Source organism: Temnothorax americanus, unplaced genomic scaffold, assembly GCF_048541705.1.
Source record: "Temnothorax americanus isolate GAGA-0224 unplaced genomic scaffold, ASM4854170v1 Scaffold105, whole genome shotgun sequence".
Classification (NCBI taxonomy): domain Eukaryota; kingdom Metazoa; phylum Arthropoda; class Insecta; order Hymenoptera; family Formicidae; genus Temnothorax; species Temnothorax americanus.
This window is the reverse complement of record NW_027509237.1, coordinates 180577-207003: the sequence shown is the minus strand read 5'-3', so window position 1 is coordinate 207003 and position 26427 is coordinate 180577. Positions and strand designations below refer to the sequence as shown.

The following is a 26427-nucleotide window of genomic DNA, read 5'->3' as shown; positions in this document are numbered from 1 at the left end:
CGTGTATACGTCTCGCAGAATAAAGAATCGGTCGTAACTTAAATACGCGTGTCTCTCCTTGCTTCCCGTCATCCCAATAATCCCCAAAGATAAAAGCGCATATTCAACAGTGGTGTCAGAAGTGGGATTCGAGGAATCAAGCAAGTGAGGTGCATTAGCGGAAGCCAGTGTAATCGCAGCAAGAGAAGATGGCTCAGCCGCCGACAAATATCTCGCCAGAACTGCTGCAGGCGATATCCGCCATGATGGCTAACGCCATCCAAGCATCGGTCGCGAATCTGGGCACCGAACAGTTTGGGAACGGACCCACGACGACGATCCAACAACGACCGCCGCCGTTCGCGATATCAGAATACCGTTCGTCTGATAACACGACAGTAGCCGACTACTTTGAGAGATTTCAATGGGCGCTCGAGCTCAGCAAAATTCCGGGAAACCAGCACGCCAATTACGCACGCGTCCACATGGGCGCGGAACTGAATAACGCGCTGAAATATTTGGTCAGCCCGCGAGTGCCGGAAGACCTCTCGTACGAGGAAGTGAAGACAACGCTGATCTCACATTTCGACAGAGCCCGGAACAAATACGCGGAGAGCATCAGATTCCGCCATATCACCCAGCAAAGCGGGGAAACGATCGCTAGTTTCGCCTTACGCCTACGGCAAGGGGCAGCACATTGTGAGTACGGGGAATTTCGGGACAGGATGCTAACGTAGCAGCTACTCCATGGGCTGGAATCCCGCGAGATGTGCGACGAAATCGTGGCGAAGAAACCGGCGACATTCGCGGAGGTCTACGAGATCGCAAGCACGCTTGAGGCAACACGGAAGGCGACGAATGAAGTGAAGGAATCCGGCTCGTCGACTCAAGAAAATACGCACAAGTTAGGCTACGGTCCGCCCAAGTTTAAAAGAGATAAAAAGCTACCGCGTCAGCGTTCGTCATCGAGGGGACGTAAACAGCAATCGAGTTACCATGATTCATCGAATCGACCGGACTCGAAAGAACAAGGTGACGGTAGTATATGTAACGGCTGCGGGGGTAAACACGCGCGAAGCCAGTGTCGTTTTCGTGACGCCGTGTGCCACTCGTGTAGTAAAAAAGGGCATCTCGCGAAAATATGTAGATCGAAAGAACCGCGTACCGAGACGCGAACAGTAGCGGCGCTGCAGCCAGCCGAAAATATTGACACGATTCGAGTTATCGACAGAGTGAACGCGATGAACGCGCATAGCAAACACATGATTGACGTTATCATAGACGGTAACATGCTACAAATGGAAGTAGATTCGGGCGCACCGTGCGGCATCGTGAGTGTAAATACGCTGCGTAAAATCAAACCGCGGTTCGCATTAAAAAAGACGAACAGACAGTTTGTTAGTTATACCGGGCACCAGATTCTGTGTATCGGCCGCCTTCCCGTAAAGGTCACTATCGGACGAACCACTCGTGAACTTAATCTATTTGTGGTGAAGGGTCCTTTTGACGCGCTATTTGGTAGAGAATGGATCTCGCATTTCGTACACAAAATCGACTTTAAAAAACTCTTTTCCGCGCCGGAAACAGTGCATGCGATAAGTACCGCCGCGCCGAGTTTAACGCAAGGTCAGAAAGCCCAGTTAGATCAACTTTTAGCAAAATATAAAGATATTTTCAGCCCAACAGCAGGAACTCTTACTGGTCCACCCATATCGTTACACCTGAAGCCAGGCACAACACCAGTATTCGCAAAAGCTAGGGAGATACCAATCGCACTCCGGAATGCGTACGCTACAGAAATAGATAAGAAAATAGCATCGGGTTTTTATAAAAGAGTAGAATCGTCGGAATGGGCTTCTACGACGCACGTGGTCGTCAAGAAAAATGGTCAGTTACGCATCACAGGGAACTACAAGCCAACTGTTAATCCTCGTTTAATTATAGACGAGCACCCTATTCCAAGAACCGAGCATATATTCAGTCAACTAAAGGGGGCGAAATTCTTCTGTCATCTCGACATTACGGATGCGTATTCCCATCTCGTCCTTGATGAAGAATCTAGCCATGTACTAACGCTCAATACGCCAACGCATGGACTAATCCGCCCAGCCAGAGCAGTTCATGGAGCCGCCAGCATCCCCGCTATATGGCAACGTAAAATAGAAGCTGTCTTACAAGGTCTCGAAAACGTTAAGAATTTCTTCGATGATCTGGTTCTTTACGCAGCAGATTTCGAAAGTCTACAAAGAATTCTGGATCTAGTTCTACAAAGACTCAGAGAGCATGGCCTACATCTTAATAGGGATAAATGTGTATTCGCGACATCAGCGATCGAATTTCTAGGACACAAAGTAGACTCGCAGGGAATACACAAATCGGAGAAACACGTGCAAGCTATCAGAAGCGCACCAAAGCCAAGCACGCCAGATGAACTGCAATTGTTCCTCGGGAAAGCAACTTATTACAGCTCTTTTATCCCAGATCTATCAACAAGGGATCGTCCGCTCAGAAACATGCTACTCGTCAAGCCATTCAAATGGACTCCAACGGCTGAGAAAGCATTTGACGACATCAAGGACATCTTAGTCTCTCCACAAGTATTGATGCCATACGATCCAACGCGACCACTACTACTCGCAACAGACGCCAGCAAGACAGGATTAGGCGCTGTTTTATCTCACAAACTCGACAACGGTCAGGAACGACCAATCGCATACGCAAGCAGAACGATGAGCGCGACAGAGCAACGTTATCCGCAAATAGATAAGGAAGCATTGGCAATAGTCTGGGCTGTTCAAAAGTTCTTTTATTACCTGTATGCCCGACACTTCACGATTATAACGGATCATAAACCGTTGACGCAGATCCTGCATCCAGAAAAATCGTTGCCAACCCTTTGCATCAGTCGCATGGCCAACTACGCCGACTATCTATCACATTTTGATTTCGATGTCATATTTAAACCAACGAAGGCAAATATCAACGCTGATTATTGCTCGAGAATACCGGTGTCCCCAACGAAGACTGCTACGCATCAAGTTACACTAGAAGAGAGAGAAGAGATAGAGTACGATGGATTCGACCATTTTGTGCTACATCAGATAAAGCAACTTCCTGTGGACGCTGAGAAAATCGCACGTGAAACGCGTAAAGACCCACACTTGGGAAAGATTCTGCAGCAATTGGAAGCAGGTCAAGACTTAGCTCGTTCCGGTTACAAAGCACCTGAGGCTAATTATAGACTAGGAAGCAACTGCTTAGTGTTAGAGCATCGAGTTGTCATTCCACCAGTGCTCAGAGAGACGATACTGAAGGAACTACATACTGCGCACTTAGGGATCGTTAAAATGAAGGGTCTGGCAAGATCCTTTGTTTTTTGGCCCGGCATCGACTCCGACATCGAGGGAGAAGCCAAAACGTGTTCTGAGTGTGCAAGGAACGCGCATGAACCGCCGAGATACCGTAATCATCATTGGGAGTACCCCAAGAGTCCTTGGGAAAGAATTCATATTGACTACGCTGGACCCGTAGCGGGAAAAATGCTACTCATTATCGTCGACGCCTATAGCAAGTGGCTCGAAGTAAAAGTTACCAGCTCGACGACTGCCTCAGCAACGATTGCCTTCATGGAAGAATTGTTTGCTGCCTACGGAGCTTCAGTCACCATCGTATCAGACAATGGTCCGCAGTTTGCAGCCAGTGAATTCAAATCATTTCTTCAAGGAAGCGGTGTTAAATTTCATAAATTCATAGCACCGTATCACCCGGCTACGAATGGTCAAGCCGAGCGCTGTGTCCAGACAGTAAAGGATGCATTAAAGACTATGGCGACGACACCAGGATCGCTACAACACAATCTTAACAAATTCTTGTGCCAATATAGGAAAGCACCTCATGCTACAACAGGCCAATCTCCAGCACAACTTTTCCTAGGACGCACTATACGGACTAGACTGGATCTAGTCAGGGCAGATGGAGTAGACGTGAAGGCCACGCAGAAGCGGCAAGCTGTAGCCGGTTCAACGTTCCGTGAATTTCAGTCTACCCAAAAGGTATACTTCCTATCAGGCAATCCTCGCATGGATAAGTGGATACCAGGTACAATTGTCACGCGCCTGGGAGACCTCCACTATGAGATCGACTATCAAGGTAAACGATTCAGACGACATGTAGACCAGATGAGACCACGCTGGATTAAAGAAGATCATCAGCGATGGGTCAATTCACAAAATCAAGGGGCCTGTCGCACCAGCCCTCGCCGGATTCGTTTCTATGAGGATTCTGAAGCTAAATCAACAGCTTCCCCAACATCAACACGAAACTCCTTATCAGGAAGCAGTTCGGATCCGTCTGATATGAGACATTATGTATCATTGTCAAACGGCAGTTCGGATCCGCCTTGTGTCACACTCTCTTCCGGATCAGACACTCCTCCAGCCAGCCCTCCGCGGAAACGGAAAAGAACGCCGCCACTGCCAGTACCTCGAAGGACAACTCGCGTAACTCGCGCACCTCAAAAATTTGTACCGGAAAGGAATCGCCGTCGTGAAAGGAGGGAGGAAATGTAGGATACGCGACTTGAGAACATTGTGCAATACGCGACGAGAGAACACTGTAATACCGGCCTTTCCGAACACACCGATTTTGACTCCGCCTAGTAACAGAGGCGCTGTAGTATTTCATCTTCCGGTTGACATCCCGGCCGCAGGCAGTCTTCCGCTGTCTAGCGCTAAGAACACACGTGTATACGTCTCGCAGAATAAAGAATCGGTCGTAACTTAAATACGCGTGTCTCTCCTTGCTTCCCGTCATCCCAATAATCCCCAAAGATAAAAGCGCATATTCAACAGATGTTTCTGAGAAATATACATTTGTTACATATGTCAAAATCCATGTCGACTACGGCCGTCTAAGAAATATTATCACGATCAGGACTGGATCATGGAAGGAAAATTGTCAAGGTAATTTATTTATTAACATATTTACGTTTATATTTAGATTGTGCGCGTGGTTATAATTATTTATATATAGTAATCTGTTTATATGTTATTTATTGATTTTTTAATTTGCAGCTTGTCTAACCTAACTCGAAATCAGTATAAGATAAATCAAAGGATTGCAATGTTGAAGCGTTCTTATGACTTGGTTGCTGCACTTTTACAAATTCAATAACTTCTTCATTGTCTGTGCGTAGAAATCAACGTGGCACATTAAGTTATAAAGTTATATACGTCTGCCTTCTTGGAAAAGTTTTTTTGTCTGCATTATAACGACTAATTATGGAAGAGGACGGTTTAATGATCTCTGTCTCTGCTGGCAACATGGACATTGTAATTTTATTGAAAAGGAAAAGGATGTTTCTGAGAAATATACATTTGTTACATATGTCAAAATCCATGTCGACTACGGCCGTCTAAGAAATATTATCACGATCAGGACTGGATTAAGGAAGGAAAATTGTCAAGGTAATTTATTTATTAATATATTTAAGTTTATATTTAGATTGTGCGTGTGGTTATAATTATTTATATATAGTAATCTGTTTATATGTTATTTATTGATTTTTTAATTTGCAGCTTGTCTAACCAAACTCGAAATCAGTATAAGATAAATCAAAGGATTGCAATGTTGAAACGTTCTTATGACTTGGTTGCTGCACTTTTACAAATTTAACAATTTCTTCATAGTCTGTGCGTAAAAATCAACGTGGCACATTAAGTTATAAAGTTATATACGTCTGCCTTCTTGGAAAAGTTTTTTTGTCTGCATTATAACGACTAATTATGGAAGAGGACGGTTTAATGATCTCTGTCTCTGCTGGCAATATGGACATTGTAATTTTATTGAAAAAGGAAAAGGATGTTCCTGAATGTGGAACGCTTCCACATTGACATATGTAACTGCAAACGTATGTAGTATTTCTTGTGACATGCTATACGTTATCAAAGATAAAGCATTAAAAATTGATGACTACGATTGCTTCATGCAACATTTCTTATGGTTTACGGAGAACATCATGTTGTTCTCTATAGTTACAACCATAATCTCTTGTGTGTTTTATCTCTAAATGGTATGTATTCTAAAGATTGTCTGAAAATAAGGTATGTGGTATTCCAGAATCATTAGATTTGTATAAAAATAATATCTGTCTAAATTTGAATCTTTTTACAGGAAACTTTATGTTTTGGTTATCCAGTAGAACATGTAGTTTCTTCTCCCGATGCAAATACAGCTTACATAAAAGTAAGAGATCAAATATTTAAATACACAAGAAACGGAAAACTTGAACAGACAAATATAACGTTAAACGAACAGTGTGATCAGATAGAAGTTATACGAATTGATATCAAAAGATTTTATCCTTGCTCTGTCTTCTGGAAAATAGTTTCTTGGTCGACGGAAAAGAAATTGCTAAGAATATTACAAGTTTTTACGTACATTCTGATTTTTTGTTTCTTACGACACTGCAATGTACATTGATTTGTGTCTTATTGAACGAAGTTAATATAAAGCAGCTAAATGATTAAGTAGCTAAACGTGATTTAACTAACCAGCTCTGGGATTTAAATATGAACGAGATTTTATTTGCGGGTAAATACATACTTTTTATAATCTTTTTTTTTTTGTATATCGCATATTTTTCTGACTTCAAATATATCGTTACAGATACATCAGGTACCTACATCAGACGACTCGAAAAAGGTTCTCGTATAATAACGGCGATACCGTACGACTCAAAAATAATTTTATAGCTGCCTAGAGGAAATTTAGAATGTATACAGCCAAGGGCATTATCGGTGCATATAGTAAAATGTTACCTGAATAACTGTGATTATTTGACGGCACTTGCTATAATGACTAAACAACGTATAAACTTGAATTTATCATACGACCACGATCCACAATTATTTCTGGATAATGTGAAAAAGTTCCTAGAAGATCTTGTACAACATAAGAAGTTAAATTGGTTGAATCTGTTTTTGTCAGAATTACAAAATGTCGATGTCACCCGTACAATGTACGCGTTTTGTTATGTGGATCGCCCTGTCAAATCTGACATTAGAAGTAACAAAATACAATTAATAAGGTAGACGAGATCTGTAAATTATTAAGAGATGCCATGGAGAAATATCAAGTTGCGGATAACTTAATACAACCAATATTGATAAGCTTGGTGAAAAATTAACAAAGACAAGGATTGGGAAAATACACTTAGTAAAATAAAGCAAGTGAAAATGTTGGAGGATTCACAGAGATCAGAGTTACATGATCCTACCGTATCCACTTATGAAGCGTTAAAGTGTTCACTGCATTTTGTCACTATCGATACGTTATATGATGTTTCATTAGGCATGTATGATTTAGAACTCGCAATGTTTATAGCGTTTGAATCATTCAAGTTTGAGGAATGATTAAATTTGATACGTAGTCATAAATTATACCCCAGGCGGCAATAAAATTGTTTGAGAAGAATACTATAGAGTATAAAAAGGTGGCTGAAGTTTATGGAGAATTTTTGTCAAGTGAAGGAAAATATGTGGAAGCTGGTTTTATAGAAGTGGCGATCTTGACAAAGTTGTAGAAACATTTAGAATGTTAAATGATAATTGAGAGGATATAATCGCAATATCAAAAGAGATGAAACTACGGTAAAGATATACAATTTTTTTTCGTATATGCATGAAAGAATATTATCCTATCATCGTTAGGATTAATTACATATGCTTCTATATACATAAGAATTAATTTTTTCAGCCCAGCAAATTTATACAAACTTCATAAGACACTGGTTGAACGTTTGAAAGCAGAGCGGAAATATAAACATGCAGCTATAGTATTAAAAGAATATCTAAATGATGCTGAAGAAGCAGTTGCGCTATTATATGAGGGGAGATTTTGGAAATATGCAATACGATCGTGTTTATTTTTCTAAGGTATATATATATATATATATACCTTTTTTTAAAAGAAATTAATCTTTCTTAACTATATAGATAAAAAAGATAGTAGAAATAGAGTTTATGCTTTCTTTAAAGCAGAAAATAATTGGTACATTAAAAAATTTACATAAATACAAAGTATAATAATAGCATATAATTGAAGTAAAGCCCTTTGCACAATAGGCGATAGTGACAACGATAAAATTGCCGACAAAGCTATACCTTTGTTGGCAACTTTGTCGCTGTCACTATCATCATCGCTATCGCCTATTGTGCAAGGCGTCAGACTATTATAGGACAGGTTGCCGTTATATTGTATTATTACAGTAATTTCATGTACTTTTACGTCATTACGCATGATCATGTACGTCTATATCATGTCAGTATGATAGACACTCTAACACTACGCAACTATTAATTTTAGTACTTAATAATTTTTTATCTAATTGAGAACGACAATTTTAACTTATAGATTTATTCATGTTTTACGCACCAAAATACACAAAATTAAAATTTTAGCCAAATTGGTGAGGAAGCTTCTTTCCTTAAAAAAAAGTATAAAAAATAAAAAAAAATTTTTTAAATAGAACCAACTTCAAAAAGCTCTAAAAAATAAAAAATATAGAACTTTTATATATTTTTTTAAATTCTTTCTTATTTTTTACAGTTCTTTTGAAGTCAGTTCTATCTTTTTTTCAGTTTTTGAGCAATTTTTTAAATTTTAATTGTTTTTTGCATTTTTTAAAATAGATTTATATATCGGCGTAGCAATTGATAAATTGCTATGTGACATAACAGTCACGTGTAAAATTTAATTTTATGGTACAAAATTAAATATAATTTATTTTTAACCGACTTCAATATGGATGGGTTCATAACAACTTAATTTTGACAAATATTTAGGTATTAAAAAGATGAAGGAACACGAATGTAAAGAGATCACGTCAGCGGAAACTCCATCGTTCTTCAATACAGTGGACAAAGTGCTAAATCTAATGCATGTGACGTTAAAAGAAGCAAAATACATTATGACTATAGTGATGGATCTCAATGTTATATCGCTCGCGCTTCAAATCATTTGTTTAGCAGGTACATTCATTATATTTCTTATTTCACTTATAAAATATAATAATGCAATTATAATTAAATAATGAATGAATATAGGTAACATTTTATCAAGGACGCTATTAGGCAGAAGAGCGGAGAGAAACGAATATGCATGTAACAACAGATATTCGTTTAATTTGAAAGATTACATAACGCTGGATAAGAAAATTGAAAAGAAAGGGCGAGGCGATGGTGAGATCTCAATATATTTTTATATATTGTCGTTATTACGAAACTAGATATATGTTAGATGGCACGCGTAGGAAAAAAGCTGCGGCGTATGCTGGAGGCCTCGTACTTGATCCGAAGAAAGGTTTCTATGACAAGCTGGGACTGCTGATGGGCTTCAATTTTTGGTATTGTACAAGATGTATTAATCCGAGTATTATACAAGAGTACAATTTGTGTTTTACCATCGTGCCCAGTGCGGCGTATGCTGACGTCGAGGTAATTTTCTTATATACAAACAATATCATGAAGTAAATATCTGGACTAAAATATAATTTACACAGTGCAGCAATTAAATATTCTCGAGTTAAATCTGGAGTCAGGTATGATCCCGACGGAGATTCACAAATTAGTCAAAAGCAGACAGCAGATCAAGCAACTCATGAAAGCGCCGAATTTATTGCCGGAACAGAAAATGGATTACCATATCAGGCAAATGGCGTTGAACTTCACAGCCAATTCCATGCATGGATGCTTGGGGGCGATGCATTATCGATTTTACGCTAAAGGTCTCGCCGCTCTGATAACAGGTAAGACGCGAAATATTGCATATTTAAAACGCCGATAACATGAAGCATAATATATTATATAATACAATTTTTTTTACATAGGGCTTTAGCCTAGGAGGAGGACGTGGATAAAGCGAAGAGGAAGGAGCAATGTAAAGAACGCAAAGAAAAAGAACGAGAAAAGAAACGTGACGAAGATGATGGCAAAGGAAAGTGGGAAACCGTTAAAGGCGGCGTGGCTATTCCCTTCGAGAAACCGAAGATGTTCGTCAAGGACGTAGAAATTAATATTGGTGCGGTGTTGAAGAAACTTTCTGAGATAATTGCAGCTTTACTATACTAAGTTATAAAATAAATATGATTAATTGTTTTAAATTGATTATCAACCTTTATTAAAAATTAGTTATATCATGCAATTTAAAACAGTTTGTTTCTTCTTTCGGATATGATGACAACTAATCAGACGTGTCTTATGAATTTTGCAAAATCACATGGTGGTTGATGCAATATATCGACACTTAATAAAATAGCTATCATTTTATCTGAATATTCTTATGGCAGCCAAAAAATTGAGATATCCCCCAACTTGCTTGTTTCAGATACATTTATATTGATGTAATTTGTGCATAATTCAAGAATAAAACATTTCTGTACATAAATTGGCAATTGGTACGATAAATCTTTCCTTTAATATAAATAATGCGACATATTTTACTTTCTTGTAAAATTATAGGAATAGTATCTTTTCCCTCCTCCTCTCTTTCTCTCTACCTCTCTCGCTCACTTAATAATTACACGCCCGGGGGTATACTCAAGTAGTTAGATTGAATTATTTCAATTAAACTTGTTTAATTATAATTTTATATATTTTATTATAGCGTTTTCGGTTTGCGACTCAACCCGACTCGTGTCGCATCATGTATACAGGACTCTAGCATCATTGACGTGGAATACATACATATCTATGTATGTATTCCACGTCCATTGATGCGACCCGAGTCGGGTCGAGTAGTAAATCGAAAACGCCATTTAGTTGTTTACGGAAGGATTTTAACGCAAGGACTGGGAAGGAGGAGGGATTTGTAGAAGAAGGAGAGGAAGAGAGTGGAGAAGGGGGAAAGAAAAACGAAAGATGGCAAGGTTAACGGGGAGGAAAGAAAGTTATGTAGGTTTTTGAAGGAGCATGGGTGGGCAATTTTTAAGGGAGAGGGAGGATAGGGGAGTCGGTGATTGACTGCGTGTTGGGGGACAGAAGGACAAGGGAGAGGATAGAACGGGTAGTGGTGGAAGCGAAGGTCGACTCAGACCACCAGCCAGTGACGGCGTAGGTAAAATGGGTGGAGGACGGTTTGGGTAAAAGGAAGGGGGGAAGGGCAGAAATGAGAGAGAAAATTGATCAGAGGAGGGCAAAAAAAAATTTAAAGAGTTAGTGGGGGATAAGCAAATTCAGAAAGGGGAGTGGAAGAATGGTAGGGGCTAAAAAGGAGGATAGGGAAGGTATTAAAGAAAGTGAATGGAAAGGTCAAAAAGGGCGGAGAAAGAGGCTGTTGGGGTGAAGAATGTAAAAAAAAGAAAGAGAAAAAGCTCATGTTAAGGAAATAGAAAAAAAAGGAAGAAAAAGTGGCAGTTATAGGGAGGAAAAACAGCGATACAAGAAGTTGTATAAGGAGAAGAAAAGAAGAGAAGTGGAGAAATAAAAAGGGGAGGTAAAGGAGATTAGGACAGAGGGACATATATGGAAGATGGTAAACAGAAAGAGAAAGAGGAGAAGAAGGTTGAATGAGGGAATTAGTATGCAGGAATGGGATAGGTATTTCAGAGATTTGTTGGGAGGAGTTGGAGGAGAAGAGGAGAAAATAAGGAGAGAAAAGATGTGGGAAATGGTGGGAAAACTTAGGGAAGGAAAAGCGATGGAATGTTATGGAATTCCAAATGAAGTATGAAAGTTTGGAGGAGAGGTGGTGAAAAAATGGTTGTTGGAGGTATGTAATAGAGTGTGGAAAGAAAAGGGTTGGCCGGAAGGTTGGAGGGAGGGAATTATAGTGCCCATAAAAAAAAAGGGAAGTGGGAGAAAGTGGGAAACTACAGAGGGGTGATGTTAGCACAAACGGCATACAAGGTGTACGCTGCTGTTTTGGCGGAAAGGTTGAGGAAGGAGGTAGAAGAGAAGGGATTGCTTCCGCAGAGTCAGACAAAGTTTAGGAGAGGGGTAGGGACCACGGACAACATCTATGTATTAAATTACTTAATAAATAGGCAGGTAAATTAAAGAAGGGGAAGATGGTGGTGTTGTTCGTAGACTTGAAGGCAGCTTTTTTGACTCGGTGGACAGAAGGATTCTAGTGGAAGCGATGAGGAAAAGAGGAGTGAGGAAGGGCTTGGTGATAAGATGTAAGGAGCTGTTGAAGGATGCAGGGTAAGGGTGGGAGAGGAGCTGGGAGAAAGGTTTTGAACAGGAAGGAGAGTTAGAAAGACAGGGGTGCCCGTTAAGCCTGATTTTGTTTACGCTGTTGTTGACGGACAAAGAAAGGTACCAAATGAAAAAATTAGAGTGTAAGAAGTCTTATATGAAAAATAAGAAGAAAAAAAAATAAAATATGAGAGAGATAAGTACGTGAAGTAAGCGGAGAGAGAAGAGAAATGGGAGGTGGTGACGATTAGATATTAGTACAGTAGAGGAAAAAATGGAATAAATTAACGGAGAGAAATAGTGGAATGGGATAAATATTTTAGAATAAATATAACGGGAACTATATGGACATGGATGGCGCGCGCGTTAGTGCAGTGTAAGAAGTAGTTAAGTGTAAGGAAAAAAATGAGAGCCGAGGAAGCGAAGTGTGATAAGTCTTATGCAAGAAGTAAAAAGAAAGAAGAAAACAAAATATGGGAGAGACAGATATGTGAAGTGAGCGGAGAGAAAATAAGGAACGAGAGGTGGCGAATTGACATTGGTACAGTCGATGAGAAAGAGAATACATTTTAATGGAGAGAAATGGTGATGTGGGATGAGTGTTTTAAGATGAAATGGAACGGAAAAAGTTTGAAGCGCGCGCGTAGCGCGCGTGCGTGCTAGTATAATAAAAAAATCCATGTAGACGCGAGAAGTTGGCCCGTGGTCGAGTAGTATTGTCACAGTATATACAGTAGCGCAACTCCTCTGATTTCGTGTTGGCCAAAACGGATTGCGCATGCGCGAAATAAAGCACTACCTCTGTCTCTTTTCTTCTTACTCTCTTTCTTTTTCTAACGGATTTAGAGGCACATTTAAATGCTAAGACGTTAAAGTGCTATAGACAGCTATAGATTGACTTGATAAAAGTCGGAAAAAAAATTGTGTGAAGTGTGTGATTGTAAAGTGTGTGATTGTGAAGAGATTTGTGAAGTGATTGTGAAGTGATTTGTGTATTGGAAGTATAGGAAGGAAAGTTAACCTGTGTAAATTTTATACAGGTTTTCTTTTCTTTGAGAGCACTTTGATCTTAGCTTTGTTTCAGATTTTTTGCTACAAGAAGGAATTAGAAAATGGAAAAAACCATTAAAAACTTTAAAAAAGAAAGTCATTGGTGTGCAGTGACAGGATGTATGAGCACCATAAATGTAGAAAAACGACACTTCTTCCTCTTTCCAAAAAAACATGATAGGACAAATACTATTTTAATAATTGTTTACATTATTATTTCATTATTTGCGTAATTTAATTAATTATTCTGACATATATAGGTGGACTTATTTTACATTTATTCCTGACTTATTTTATATAATATATATTTATATATATATAACATACTATTATTATTAGTATAATATTTCATATATTAGTATTTATATTTCATTATTTTGCATCATTAACAATTTATCTATTATTTATGTAATATTTTTTAATATTTTTTAATTTCTTTCATTTTTTTGCGCGCATTGTTAACATTGTACATCGTTAACAATAATTCTGCATAATTTTTATTGAAATTAACCCAGCAAACACAGAATACACCTTTGATAGCAAATTGTCGCCAAGATGGCATCAAATTCCAAATTTAATGCCATCTTGGCGACAATTTGCAATCATAGGTGTATTCTGTGTTTGCTAGGAACAGACATAGTTGTATCTCGCGCCAACTGCGTTAAACTAACCTCAATATGGGCTAACGAGTAGGAAAGAAAGAGATGACGAAGAGAGAAGTGAGACAGAATACTGCTTTATTTCGCGCATGCGCACTTCATTTTGGCCAACACTAACATCAAAGGTGCCGACCGAGAGTTGCGCTACTGTATATACTGTGGTATTGTTGCCGCTTTTCCGCGTGCGTGATTGGCCGATGCATGCGTGCGGTTGATATATACGATGCGGCGATCGAGATCGCGCTGCGAGTTTCGCGTGGCGTCGCGTGCGTGTATGTACATACATATGTGTATGTGTCGTGTGATGTGACAGCTGGCATCGGTTGCGCGAGGTTAGTGGGATTATTTATATAAATATATATAACATTTATATTTTGATGAATGAAAAATTGATACATCGTTTTTCTTGTCGCGTGCGTGTATGTATGTACATACATATGTGTATGTTCGTGTGATGTGACAGCTGGCGTCGGTTGCGCAAGGTTAGTGGGATTATTTATATAAATATATATAACATTTATATTTTAAATGAAAAATTGATACATTGTTTTTCTCGATTCTGATCAGCTTTTTTAAGGCAGAGTAAATAAATAAATAAATATAAATTATATTTTACATATTTTAATGTCTTTTAACGTTATCTGTAATGTTTCAATATTTATTTCTCTTGCTCGCGTACAAATCTAATCTGGTATACGTTACAGTAACTATAGATTTTTGATACAGATTTATCTTTGTAATCGTATATTTTATATATATACAGGGTGTCAAAAATAAAAGTAACCACCCGAATAGAGGGGGTAGATTGGGTCAAACTGAAAAGAAAAGTCTCGTACCATTTTGCAAAATTCTCAATATTTAACGAGTTATTAAATAAAACGTCTGAGCGAATGCGCGCACAAGGAGCGATAGAGGCGGGCCTCGGCGGCTGGCTGGGCTCAGGGCTGGCACGGTGCCCGGCGCCCGGCGCGCGGCGAGCGGTGGGGGTCGAGAGACGAGCGGCGAGCGGGGCGCGGCGCGGCGCGGCGAACGTCGAGCGACAGATGTTATACACTGCGACGAAAAAGTATTAGAGCCAGCCCATACTAAACTTACGATAATTCCTTCGCGTAAACGGGATTTTGTAGTAACTTACAATAATTTACTCCGCGTAAACGAGTGAATTATCGTAAGTTACTACAGAAGTAACGCGCTCGCGTAAACGTAGTAACAGTAGGTAGCACACGTATTGGCTATTGCATAGGCATTGCCGTAACGTCTTACGCCTTAGATAATATTAATTAGTTTAGCTTGAATTGTGTGTAATAAAAACATTTAATTTTAGTAAATTTAATTATTTTGCATGTCAAAGTTTACGAGGTTTACCACAAGCCTTACTTTAACTTTTGTTTATGTTATAATAACTTTAATGGTGCGTGTCCACCTGCGAGTAAAACTCGAGAGTAGCTCTCGAGATTGATTCTCGCAAATGGACATATTCCTAAAGAGTACCTATAACGGAGAATGAATCGCAGCTCTCGGCGAGCAAACTTCAAGACCTACTCGCAAATCGACACGACGTTATTTTACTCTCGGAGATCAGCTCGCCAAGCTCGAACGCTGTTCGTATTTTGAGAGCTACATGATGACACAAAGGAACTTATTGAATAATGCGGAAATCATGAACCATTGTAGAATACTACTGTGACAGAAATAAAAGTTTTTTTTATTTTTATGTTTTGCGAATAAAGTGCGAAAAATTCATAATTTAAAGAATTAGATAAGAATATTTTTAATACATTCTCTGCTTATTACATGGTCAATAATTAGTAACACTTTAGTTTTACATACTTTGCACGTTTTAGTTACAGCGTTGAAATTAAATACATTTTTACATCGCAAATTAAGTACATTAAAAAAAAATTATTAAATATTTACATGTAAAAATCTAACATCAAGGTATTTCGCAAACTGAAAACTAAATAATAATATCGCACTATCAAGAGACACGGTAGTGTCTCGCGCCAAGTACACGCGGAGCGAGACCGACCGTGACTCTTTTACGCGACGCGACGGGTTGCGAGTACCCGAGATGTTGAGATCTCGATAACGAGTGAACGGATCAAGTTCTAAGTAGGCTTGATCGATAGCTTGGGGTCCAATTAGGGGGGAGTTTCTCTCATAATATTCCGCTACGTGCCTTACGAGCGGAGATATTGCGACGCAAAGTCCAAATGTGAAAATTTATTTTTAAGATACTCCTAACGCTCTCATTCAATATTATTATGATTATCAGAGAAACGTCCTTTTCACTTTTTCGACGCTGGCGGCGCAGGTATCGCCAGTTTCGATATTGCGCGCGTATTTCAAAATTAGGTCGATAAACTTATCGGTCAGGAGGAAGATTTCTATTTAAGTAAAAATTAGGTATATATATAATAAATATTGAGTCAACGGAAAAGTAGGTTCTCTATGCTTGGCAGAAAGTGCCGCTAGGGAATTTTTAAGTCGATTCTTATGAATCAAGCTTGAATTTGATGTCTATGTATCCCAGGTTGCCGATGACAAGGTCCAGATAGTGCGCTTTATAGTTTTCGGTGTCCAGGTGTAATAATACGTTGAATTCGATGTCTACGTGTCCCAGGTTGCCGATGACGAGGTCCACATAGTGCGCTCCGTAGTTTTTGGTGTCTACGTGTATTAATATCTTGAATTCGATGTCCACGTGTCCCAGGTTGCCGATGACGGGATCCAGATAATGCGCTTCATAGTTTTCGGTGTCCAGGTGTAATCGTACGTTGAATTCGATGTCTAGGTGTCCCAGGTTGCCGATGACGAGGTCCACATAGTGCGCTCCGTAGTTTTCGGTGTCTACGTGTATTAATATCTTGAATTCGATGTCCACGTGTCCCAGGTTGCCGATGACGGGATCCAGATAATGCGCTTCATAGTTTTCGGTGTCCAGGTGTAATCGTACGTTGAATTCGATGTCTAGGTGTCCCAGGTTGCCGATGACGAGGTCCACATAGTGCGCTCCGTAGTTTTCGGTGTCTACGTGTATTAATACCTTGAATTCGATGTCCACGTGTCCTAGGTTGCCGATGACGAGGTCCACACAGTGCGCTTCGTAGTTTTCGGTGTCCAGGTGTAATAATACGTTGAATTCGATGTCCACGTGTCCCAGGTTGCCGATGACGAGGTCCACATAGTGCGCTCCGTAGTTTTTGGTGTCTACGTGTATTAATATCTTGAATTCGATGTCCACGTGTCCCAGGTTGCCGATGACGGGATCCAGATAATGCGCTTCATAGTTTTCGGTGTCCAGGTGTAATCGTACGTTGAATTCGATGTCTAGGTGTCCCAGGTTGCCGATGACGAGGTCCACATAGTGCGCTCCGTAGTTTTCGGTGTCTACGTGTATTAATACCTTGAATTCGATGTCCACGTGTCCCAGGTTGCCGATGACGAGGTCCACACAGTGCGCTTCGTAGTTTTCGGTGTCCAGGTGTAATAATACGTTGAATTCGATGTCCACGTGTCCCAGGTTGCCGATGACGAGGTCCACACAGTGCGTTTCGTAGTTTTCGGTGTCCAGGTGTAATCGTACGTTGAATTCGATGTCTAGGTGTTCCAGGTTGCCGATGACGAGGTCCACACAGTGCGCTCCGTAGTTTTTGGTGTCTACGTGTATTAATATCTTGAATTCGATGTCCACGTGTCCCAGGTTGCCGATGACGGGATCCAGATAATGCGCTTCATAGATTTCGGTGTCCAGGTGTAATAATACGTTGAATTCGATGTCTACGTGTCCCAGGTTGCCGATGACGAGGTCCACATAGTGCGCTCCGTAGTTTTTGGTGTCTACGTGTATTAATATCTTGAATTCGATGTCCACAAGTCCCAGGTTGCCGATGACGGGATCCAGATAATGCGCTTCATAGTTTTCGGTGTCCAGGTGTAATCGTACGTTGAATTCGATGTCTAGGTATCCCAGGTTGCCGATGACAAGGTCCACATAGTGCGCTCCGTAGTTTTCGGTGTCCACGTGTCCCAGGTTGCCGATGACGAGGTCCAGATATCGCGCTCCGTAGTTTTCGGTGTCTAGGTGTAATAATACCTCGAATTTGATGTTCACGTGTCCCAGGTTGCCGATGACGAGATCCAGATAGTGCGCTTCATAGTTTTCGGTGTCCAGGTGTAATTGTACGTTGAATTCGATGTCTAGGTGTCCCAGGTTGCCGATGACAAGATCCACATAGTGCGCTCCGTAGTTTTCGGTGTCTACGTGTATTAATATTTTGAATTCGATGTCCACGTATCCCAGGTTGCCGATGACGGGATCCAGATAGTGCGCTTCATAGTTTCCGGTGTCCAGGTGTAATCGTACGTTGAATTTGATGTCTACGTGTCCCAGGTTGCCGATGACGAGGTCCACATAGTGCGCTTCGTAGTTTTCGGTGTCCAGGTGTAATAATATGTTGAATTCAATGTTTAGGTGTTTCAGGTTGCCGATGACAAGGTCCACATATTGCGCTCCGTAGTTTTCGGTGTCTACGTGTATTAATACCTTGAAATTGATGTCTAGGTGTCCCAGGTTGTTGATGACGAGGTCCACATAATGCGCTTCATAGTTTTTGGTGTCTAGGTGTATTAATAACTTTAAATCTGAATGGGTGCGTTCAGCCGATACTCTGCTAGCCTAGCAATCGTGAGCAGTTGCTCGTTTTTGCTCGTTTCTTCTCTTTAATCCAGTAAGTCAAAAAAGAGGAAAGTATCGGCTGAACGCACCCAATGTAAGACACGTAGATATCGAATTCGAGGTATTAATACATGTAGACACCGAAAACTACGAAGCGCACTATGTGGACCTCGTCATCGGCAACTTGGAACACGTGGCCATCAAATTCAAGGTATTAATACACCTGGACACCGATAACTATAAAGCGCGCTATGTGGACCTCGTCATCGGCAACCTGGGACACCTAAACATTGAATTCAAGCTTGATTCATAAAAATCGACTTAAAATTTCCTTAGCGGCAGAATTAAAATTATGTCATGACATAATAAAAATCGCTGAATTAAAATTATGTCTAGACATAATAAAAATTGGACAAAAATTATGTTTAGACATAATAAAAATTGGATGAATTAAAATTATGTCTGACGTAAAAATAATTATCAAAAATATCGATACCTGAAGATATCGGTACATATACAGTTGCGAACAACATTCAGTAAGACACGCAAATAAAAATAAATAAAGAATTTTACAGTTAACGATTTATTAACATTAATCATGCTTTATTGCGATTATGTTTTATGTTGAAATTGAAAAATATATACAAGGTGTACAACTAAAAGGGTAACAGATTATTATTTTTAAAAAACTGAGCAAAATATTAAATTGTTGTTTTCTTTAGAAATAATAGTCCGTAACACTTTTAGCTTCATACCTTGTATTATATACGGTTTATGAAATTATAAGACATATTGTTTATAAGATTAAGTTGCGTAACACTACAAAAAGGCGTGATATCCGTACAAAATTACCTTTTTAAAAAAAAGGTAAAATGAGCGCCAAGTACACGCATAATAGTGTATATGTATTATGTTGTTACCCTGTTATGTTGTTACCTCGAAAAAAACAAAGTGGTAGTATTATACCTCCAAATAGCTTTATCCTGTACATACTGTTTATACAATGCGTAATATACTACAAAAAGGCGTGATATCCGCACAAAATTACCTTTTTTAAAAAAAGGTAAAAAAAGGCGCCAAGTACACGTATAGTAGTGTATATGTTGTTACCTAAAAAAAAAAAGAAAGTGGTAGTATTATACCTCGAAAAAACCTAAGTAACAAGTGGTAGATCTTTATATCTCGAAAAATCTCGAAAAAATCTAAGCAGTAGTATCTTTATTTCCGAAAAATTATAACCCAAGTGATACACGTCACAAAATTATGTCACCTTATCAAAAAGAAGAGTCGCGCTTCAAGTGATCTATTACAATTACAAAAAAGAAATGATATCTCTTTAAGTTAGAGCGCCAATTACAGAGAGAACATGTATATTGCCTCAAAAAATAATTGTTGCACTACATTGAAAAATCTTTACATTGTGTCAATTAGAAAAGAATGTATAATAACAATTTTATAAGATTAAAAAATTTTATTTAAATTTAACAAGGGAATACAAGATATTTAAATACAAAGTTATTTACATGTGTATTTTTTAATGGCCACAAAGAATTACAGAAGTAACAGTACAAAATAAAAATATTTTATTAAAATACATAAATTTTTCTTGTAAAAAAACTTGGCGCTGCTAGACCTCGAAATTTTAAATAAATAAATAAACTTATTCTATACTTAATTATAAGCCGCATTATCCGCCGTCCGCGTAGTCACGCACACCCATATCACTCACTCCCACATCCACGCTGATAATCATTTAATATTACTCCCATTGTATTCTTCTCTGAATTATTTTTATTTATTGTTGTTTTTATTTATTTAAAAGGTCTAGCAGCGCCAAGTTTTTTTACAAGAAAAATTTATGTATTTTAATAAAATATTTTTATTTTGTACTGTTACTTCTGTAATTCTTTGTGGCCATTAAAAAATACACATGTAAATAACTTTGTATTTAAATATCTTGTATTCCCTTGTTAAATTTAAATAAAATTTTTTAATCTTATAAAATTGTTATTATACATTCTTTTCTAATTGACACAATGTAAAGATTTTTCAATGTAGTGCAACAATTATTTTTTGAGGCAATATACATGTTCTCTCTGTAATTGGCGCTCTAACTTAAAGAGATATCATTTCTTTTTTGTAATTGTAATAGATCACTTGAAGCGCGACTCTTCTTTCTGATAAGGTGACATAATTTTGTGACGTGTATCACTTGGGTTATAATTTTTCGGAAATAAAGATACTACTGCTTAGATTTTTTCGAGATTTTTCGAGATATAAAGATCTACCACTTGTTACTTAGGTTTTTTCGAGGTGTATTACACTTCACAACTTGTAAGTCTGCAGAAACTTTTTATTGTTTGGAGTCTTCAATCTCAAGCTCTCTAATTAAAGCAGATCCAGCACCGAATGTACACCTGCGATCAATCCATTGCTTGACCCAGAAGGTCTTTTTGTTGTTTCAACGGCACTATAGCTCAAGTTCAAGCCATAGCCTCCTGAAGTTCGGCCTGTATAAAATCCGAGGCCTCCCTTCTGCTTTCTTAGAGATACACTCTCGGCGGGTTGCCATTAACCCTTCCGAGAGGTGGCGATCAAATAAAAACCGCGGACAATTTTCGGTCGGATTTGAACTCGGATCTTCAGCTCGTTAGAGCAGCGCATATCTTTCTGCGCCATGATCGCCCTTTTCCTTTTTAAAATAATGCTAGTCACTATAGCAGCCGCAAGTTTTTTCGTTTACGCGACATTATGATGTCACCACTCTCAGACATCAACTAAAAAAATACGTAAGTGGATACGGTTTTGAGAGAACTCTCCGAAAAAATACTCTTCGGATTCTCGCGAGATGCTCGCGAGAATACAATGTCAGAAAAATTACTCTCAAATGGACAGTGTCAGAATAACTCGAGATATATTCTCGAGAGTTTTAAGGCGCGTGTCCACCTGCGAGTAAAACTCTCCAAAGTAGCTCTCGAGTTATTCTGACACTGTCCATTTGAGAGTAATTTTTCTAACATTGTACTCTTGCGAGCATCTCGTGAGAATCCAGAGAGTATTCTTTCGGACAGTTCTCTCAAAACTGTGTCCACTTACGTACTTTTTTAGTCAATCTCTGAGAGTGGTGACATTATAATGTCTCGTAAACGAAGAGACTTGCGGCTACTATAGTGGCTAGCATTATTTTAAAAAGAAAAAGGTTGTTAAATAACAACAAAAAGACCTTCTGGGTCAAGCAATGGATTGATCGCAGGTGTACATTCGGTGCTGATGGATCTGCTTTAATTAGAGAGCTTGAGATTGAAGACTCCTAACAATAAAAAGTTTCTGCAGACTTACAAGTTGTGAAGTGGAATACATAGTGCGATATTATTATTTAGTTTTCAGTTTGCGAAATACCTTGATGTTAGATTTTTACATGTAAATATTTAATAATTTTTTTTTAATGTACTTAATTTGCGATGTAAAAATGTATTTAATTTCAACGCTGTAACTAAAACGTGCAAAGTATGTAAAACTAAAGTGTTACTAATTATTGACCATGTAATAAGCAGAGAATGTATTAAAAATATTCTTATCTAATTCTTTAAATTATGAATTTTTCGCACTTTATTCGCAAAACATAAAAATTAAAAAAACTTTTATTTCTGTCACAGTAGTATTCTACAATGGTTCATGATTTCCGCATTATTCAATAAGTTCCTTTGTGTCATCATGTAGCTCTCAAAATACGAACAGCGTTCGAGCTTGGCGAGCTGATCTCCGAGAGTAAAATAACGTCGTGTCGATTTGCGAGTAGGTCTTGAAGTTCGCTCGCCGAGAGCTGCGATTCATTCTCCGTTATAGGTACTCTTTAGGAATATGTCCATTTGCGAGAATCAATCTCGAGAGCTACTCTCGAGAGTTTTACTCGCAGGTGGACACGCACCATTAAAGTTATTATAACTTAAACAAAAGTTAAAGTAAGGCTTGTGGTAAACCTCGTAAACTTTGACATGCAAAATAATTAAATTTACTAAAATTAAATGTTTTTATTACACATAATTCAAGCTAAACTAATTAATATTATCTAAGGCGTAAGACGTTACGGCAATGCCTATGCAATAGCCAATACGTGTGCTACCTACTGTTACTACGTTTACGCGAGCGCGTTACTTCTGTAGTAACTTACGATAATTCACTCGTTTACGCGGAGTAAATTATTGTAAGTTACTACAAAATCCCGTTTACGCGAAGGAATTATCGTAAGTTTAGTATGGGCTGGCTCTAATACTTTTTCGTCGCAGTGTATAACATCTGTCGCTCGACGTTCGCCGCGCCGCGCCGCGCCCCGCTCGCCATTCGTCTCTCGACCCCCACCGCTCGCCGCGCGCCGGGCGCCGGGCACCGTGCCAGCCTAGCCAGCCGCCGAGGCCCGCTTCTATCGCTCCTTGTGCGCGCATTCGCTCAGACGTTTTATTTAATAACTCGTTAAATATTGCGAATTTTGCAAAATGGTACGAGACTTTTCTTTTCAGTTTGACCCAATCTACCCCCTCTATTCGGGTGGTTACTTTTATTTTTGACACCCTGTATATTGACGGCAGGGAGCTGATGCCGAGGAGATCTTTAAGAAGGAAGGAGTATCCAAAATCGCACACGTACGTATATATGCTGTCTTGTAAAAGTTGTAAAAGTTAAGAGAACGAGAAAGTGATCTGGTATCTATATGCACGTTGTGACAGGCATTATGTTTATATTGTACTTTAATTTCGTTAATTTGGATGCTTTGAATGTACAATCTCGCGTCTTTAAAATGTAATAATTCTCATAGTCAGACACTGTTGAGGCATAATTGTCTGAGGCACAAGAGGTCCTCTTGTGTTAGATAATACGAGTTGCTACAGAGTGCCTCTAATTGTAAGAATCTCTTCTCCTTTACCCCCTCTTTCTTTTCCCAATCTCCAATTTACACTATTGTGTGGTTCGTATCGTGTGTCATTACCTATTATAAATGTCCTTTTCTCTCGTTTTCTCACGCAAGAACATTTTATATTCAACTATGTGGTATACAATTTTGCCGCTATATATTGGCTGCAGGGAGGTGATACCGAAAAGATCTTTAAGAAGGAAGGTGTATCCAAAATTGCACATGTATGTACGTATACATATGCTTTCTTGTAAATTTTAAAAATTGAAAGGAACGAAAAATTGTTCTGTAGCGCAATTTGTATTGTAGGCAAGTTATGTTAAAATATTTGTAAATTGAGTCCCTATTATCCATTAAGATATAATTTTTATCAACAATATTAGAGAAGTAACGAAAATTAATTTTATTAAGTATTCAAAGCAATTGAGAGTTTTTAGCATTAAATATTTTCATTTTCTCATAATATGCTTTAAAAATATTGCAGGGGACTTGTGAGTTATGCGAAGCAATTGATACTATTAAGGTTCATTGGTCATATGAAGTTTGCACACGTCAAGCTTGACATCCTAAAGATCACAATGCATTCTGAAAACGATACCGTGCAGGTTCGTTGGCGTATACGTGGTGTCATCACAGGCTGGAAAGTATTTTCGGTGTTTTGGAAGTAAAATTTGGAAAATACAACATGCCATAATAAGCGCTAATCAGGAAATGTAAGTGTAATCAGTGCTCTAAACATTCCTTTTAATAGTAATATAAAATTGTTCTTATAAACATTAATTATAATTAATTCAAGTTGTCTATTATTTGAAAAGAACTTGATTTTTAGTTTTGTTTTTTATTCTACTTTCAGAAAAAGATAAAATAATTTAGATTTCCTAAAATTAATTTTGTTTATGCTATTGGAAAGGAAACACTTATTATAAAATTGATTATAATACCAAGACAATTATATAACGATTTTAGATGGTACGACGGCTTTTTTATGTTAATGCTGAATGGAAAAGTCTATAAGCATATTGTGGACAAGATGATGCCTAATCAGGATACAGCCACGAAAAAAAAAAGATATGCGCATGGCAGGGAAATTAGCGTTATTCACAGGCTTTGTAAGCATATTTAGTAACAACGAGGATTCTTTGAATTGAGCTCTGTTTTAAAATCGCATCAATTGAAGTGAATCCACTGCTAAGTGCTGAAATTATACGATTTTATCCGTCACAACGATTAGACCAAGAAGAATGCTTTTTCCAGTCGATGGTTCCGAATGTTGCTGACGTATCTATTTCGTTGCAAATGCATCATTATGAAATGATGATCGGTAGTAAATGAGAGATATGTGAATTAAAAAGATGTGTACATTAACTAAACAGTATCTTTGTATGATTACAAACTATCTTCATCTAATTTTTTAGTGACAATGTCCGAATAATTTGCATTAGTATTTCTGTGTAAAAAAATATGACGATTATATTACAGTATATCTGACGATTTTAACATAATTATAGAGGTAGGGTGTCTAAATTGTTATCGTTCCATCCAAATGTAGCTTTTATACTATTCGGATAGTATCGATATTTTATGCTGCTTAGAAACAAGTAAAAAGTATTTTAAGACACTTGTATCGTTTCCAGAATATAAAAACATGTGTTTAGATTACAGGTATACGTTTTGGGTATTGGCGTATCTATTTTGTTGCAAATGTATCATTGTGAAATAATGATCGGTAGTAAATAAGAGATATGTGAATTAAAAATATGTATATTACCTATCATCTAATTTTTTAATTTTAGTAGCGACAATGTCCGAATAATTTTGCGTTAGTATTTCTGTGTAAAGAAATATGACGATTATACTATTATATTACAATATATCTGAAAAATGTTAGAAAATGAAAGAATTGTTTAAAGGAATCCTGTATATCATAGTATCTATTTGCTTTGCCTGTATGGGATGTTAATAACGCGTAAGATAATATAATCATTAAAGTAATATTTCTTAAATGTATTATATATATTTCATACTTAATTTTATTTCATAAATACTATCACATTTATTCCTATAAATCGTTTTCATTACGCTATTATGATTTTAACATGTGTAAATTATTACCGTTCCATCCAAATGTAGCTTTTATAGTATGATTTATTGTATCGATACCTTAAGTTGTTTATAAAGAAGTAAAAAGTATTTTAAGACGAAAGAAAAATATAGGGATAGAAAAAAAAGAAAGAAGGAAAAGAGAAAAAACAGTATAGAAAAAAGTATTATATATTATAAAAATATTTATTATATTGCAAATATATTTAAATTTATATATTAGTTAACTTTTTTATATACACTACCGCTCACATTAATTTCAATATACAATAGATTCGTTGATTTCTCTGTAAAGGATGAACATCATGATACGTGTTTTGCACAGAAATGAATGCACTTGCTGTTATAAACATTTCACTTACATGCATGGCATTTGTATATAAATAATATATAAAAATGCAATGCATGCAAGTGTTTATAACATCAAATGTATTCATTTCTGTACAAAACATATGTATCATGTTCATCCTTTACAGAGAAATTAACAAATGTAGGGGTATATTGAAAATAATGAGCGGTAGTGTATATAAAGAAGTTATCTAATATATAAATTTAAATATATTAAAAGATGGAAAGATGAGAGGAAGGAAGGGCAGGGAGAAGTGAAAGAGGAAGGAAAGTGGGAGATAGGAAAAAGAGATAAAGCAATAGAAGCGAAGGTAAGAGAGCTAGAAAGGTGGAGAGAGTTAGAAAAGAGAGACAGAAGGAGGAACAATGCAGTAGTGAAAAGGGTGAAAGTAGAGGAGGGAAGGCGAAAGAAAGCGGTAGAGAAGCTATGGCTAAAGATGGGGGAGGAGGGAGGAATAAAGGAGGTAAAAGAGAAAGACGGGGAAAGAGAAGATGGTCTTAGTTAGGTTA

At 37.9% G+C, this 26427-nt stretch overlaps 1 protein-coding gene across 5 annotated transcripts; it reads left to right on the top strand.

Annotated features, from left to right (window-relative positions):
• The first annotated feature begins 14063 nt into the window (after positions 1-14063).
• Positions 14064-25698, top strand: LOC143903638 (uncharacterized). Of its 5 annotated transcripts, XM_077417420.1 has the most exons (5): positions 14064-14214; positions 23147-23201; positions 23584-23693; positions 23954-24074; positions 24436-25698. In XM_077417420.1, the coding sequence occupies exons 1-5, from the start codon at positions 14084-14086 to the stop codon at positions 24481-24483; spliced, it is 465 nt and encodes a 154-aa protein (XP_077273546.1). In that variant the 5' UTR covers positions 14064-14083; the 3' UTR covers positions 24484-25698. The 5 variants fall into 5 exon arrangements, 1 of the variants encoding a protein (XP_077273546.1); XR_013258764.1 differs by lacking the exons at positions 14064-14214; positions 23147-23201 and having other exon boundaries at positions 23580-23697; positions 24436-25692; XR_013258763.1 differs by lacking the exons at positions 14064-14214; positions 23147-23201 and having other exon boundaries at positions 23580-23697; positions 23954-24182; positions 24436-25691.
• Positions 25699-26427: the final 729 nt, after the last annotated feature.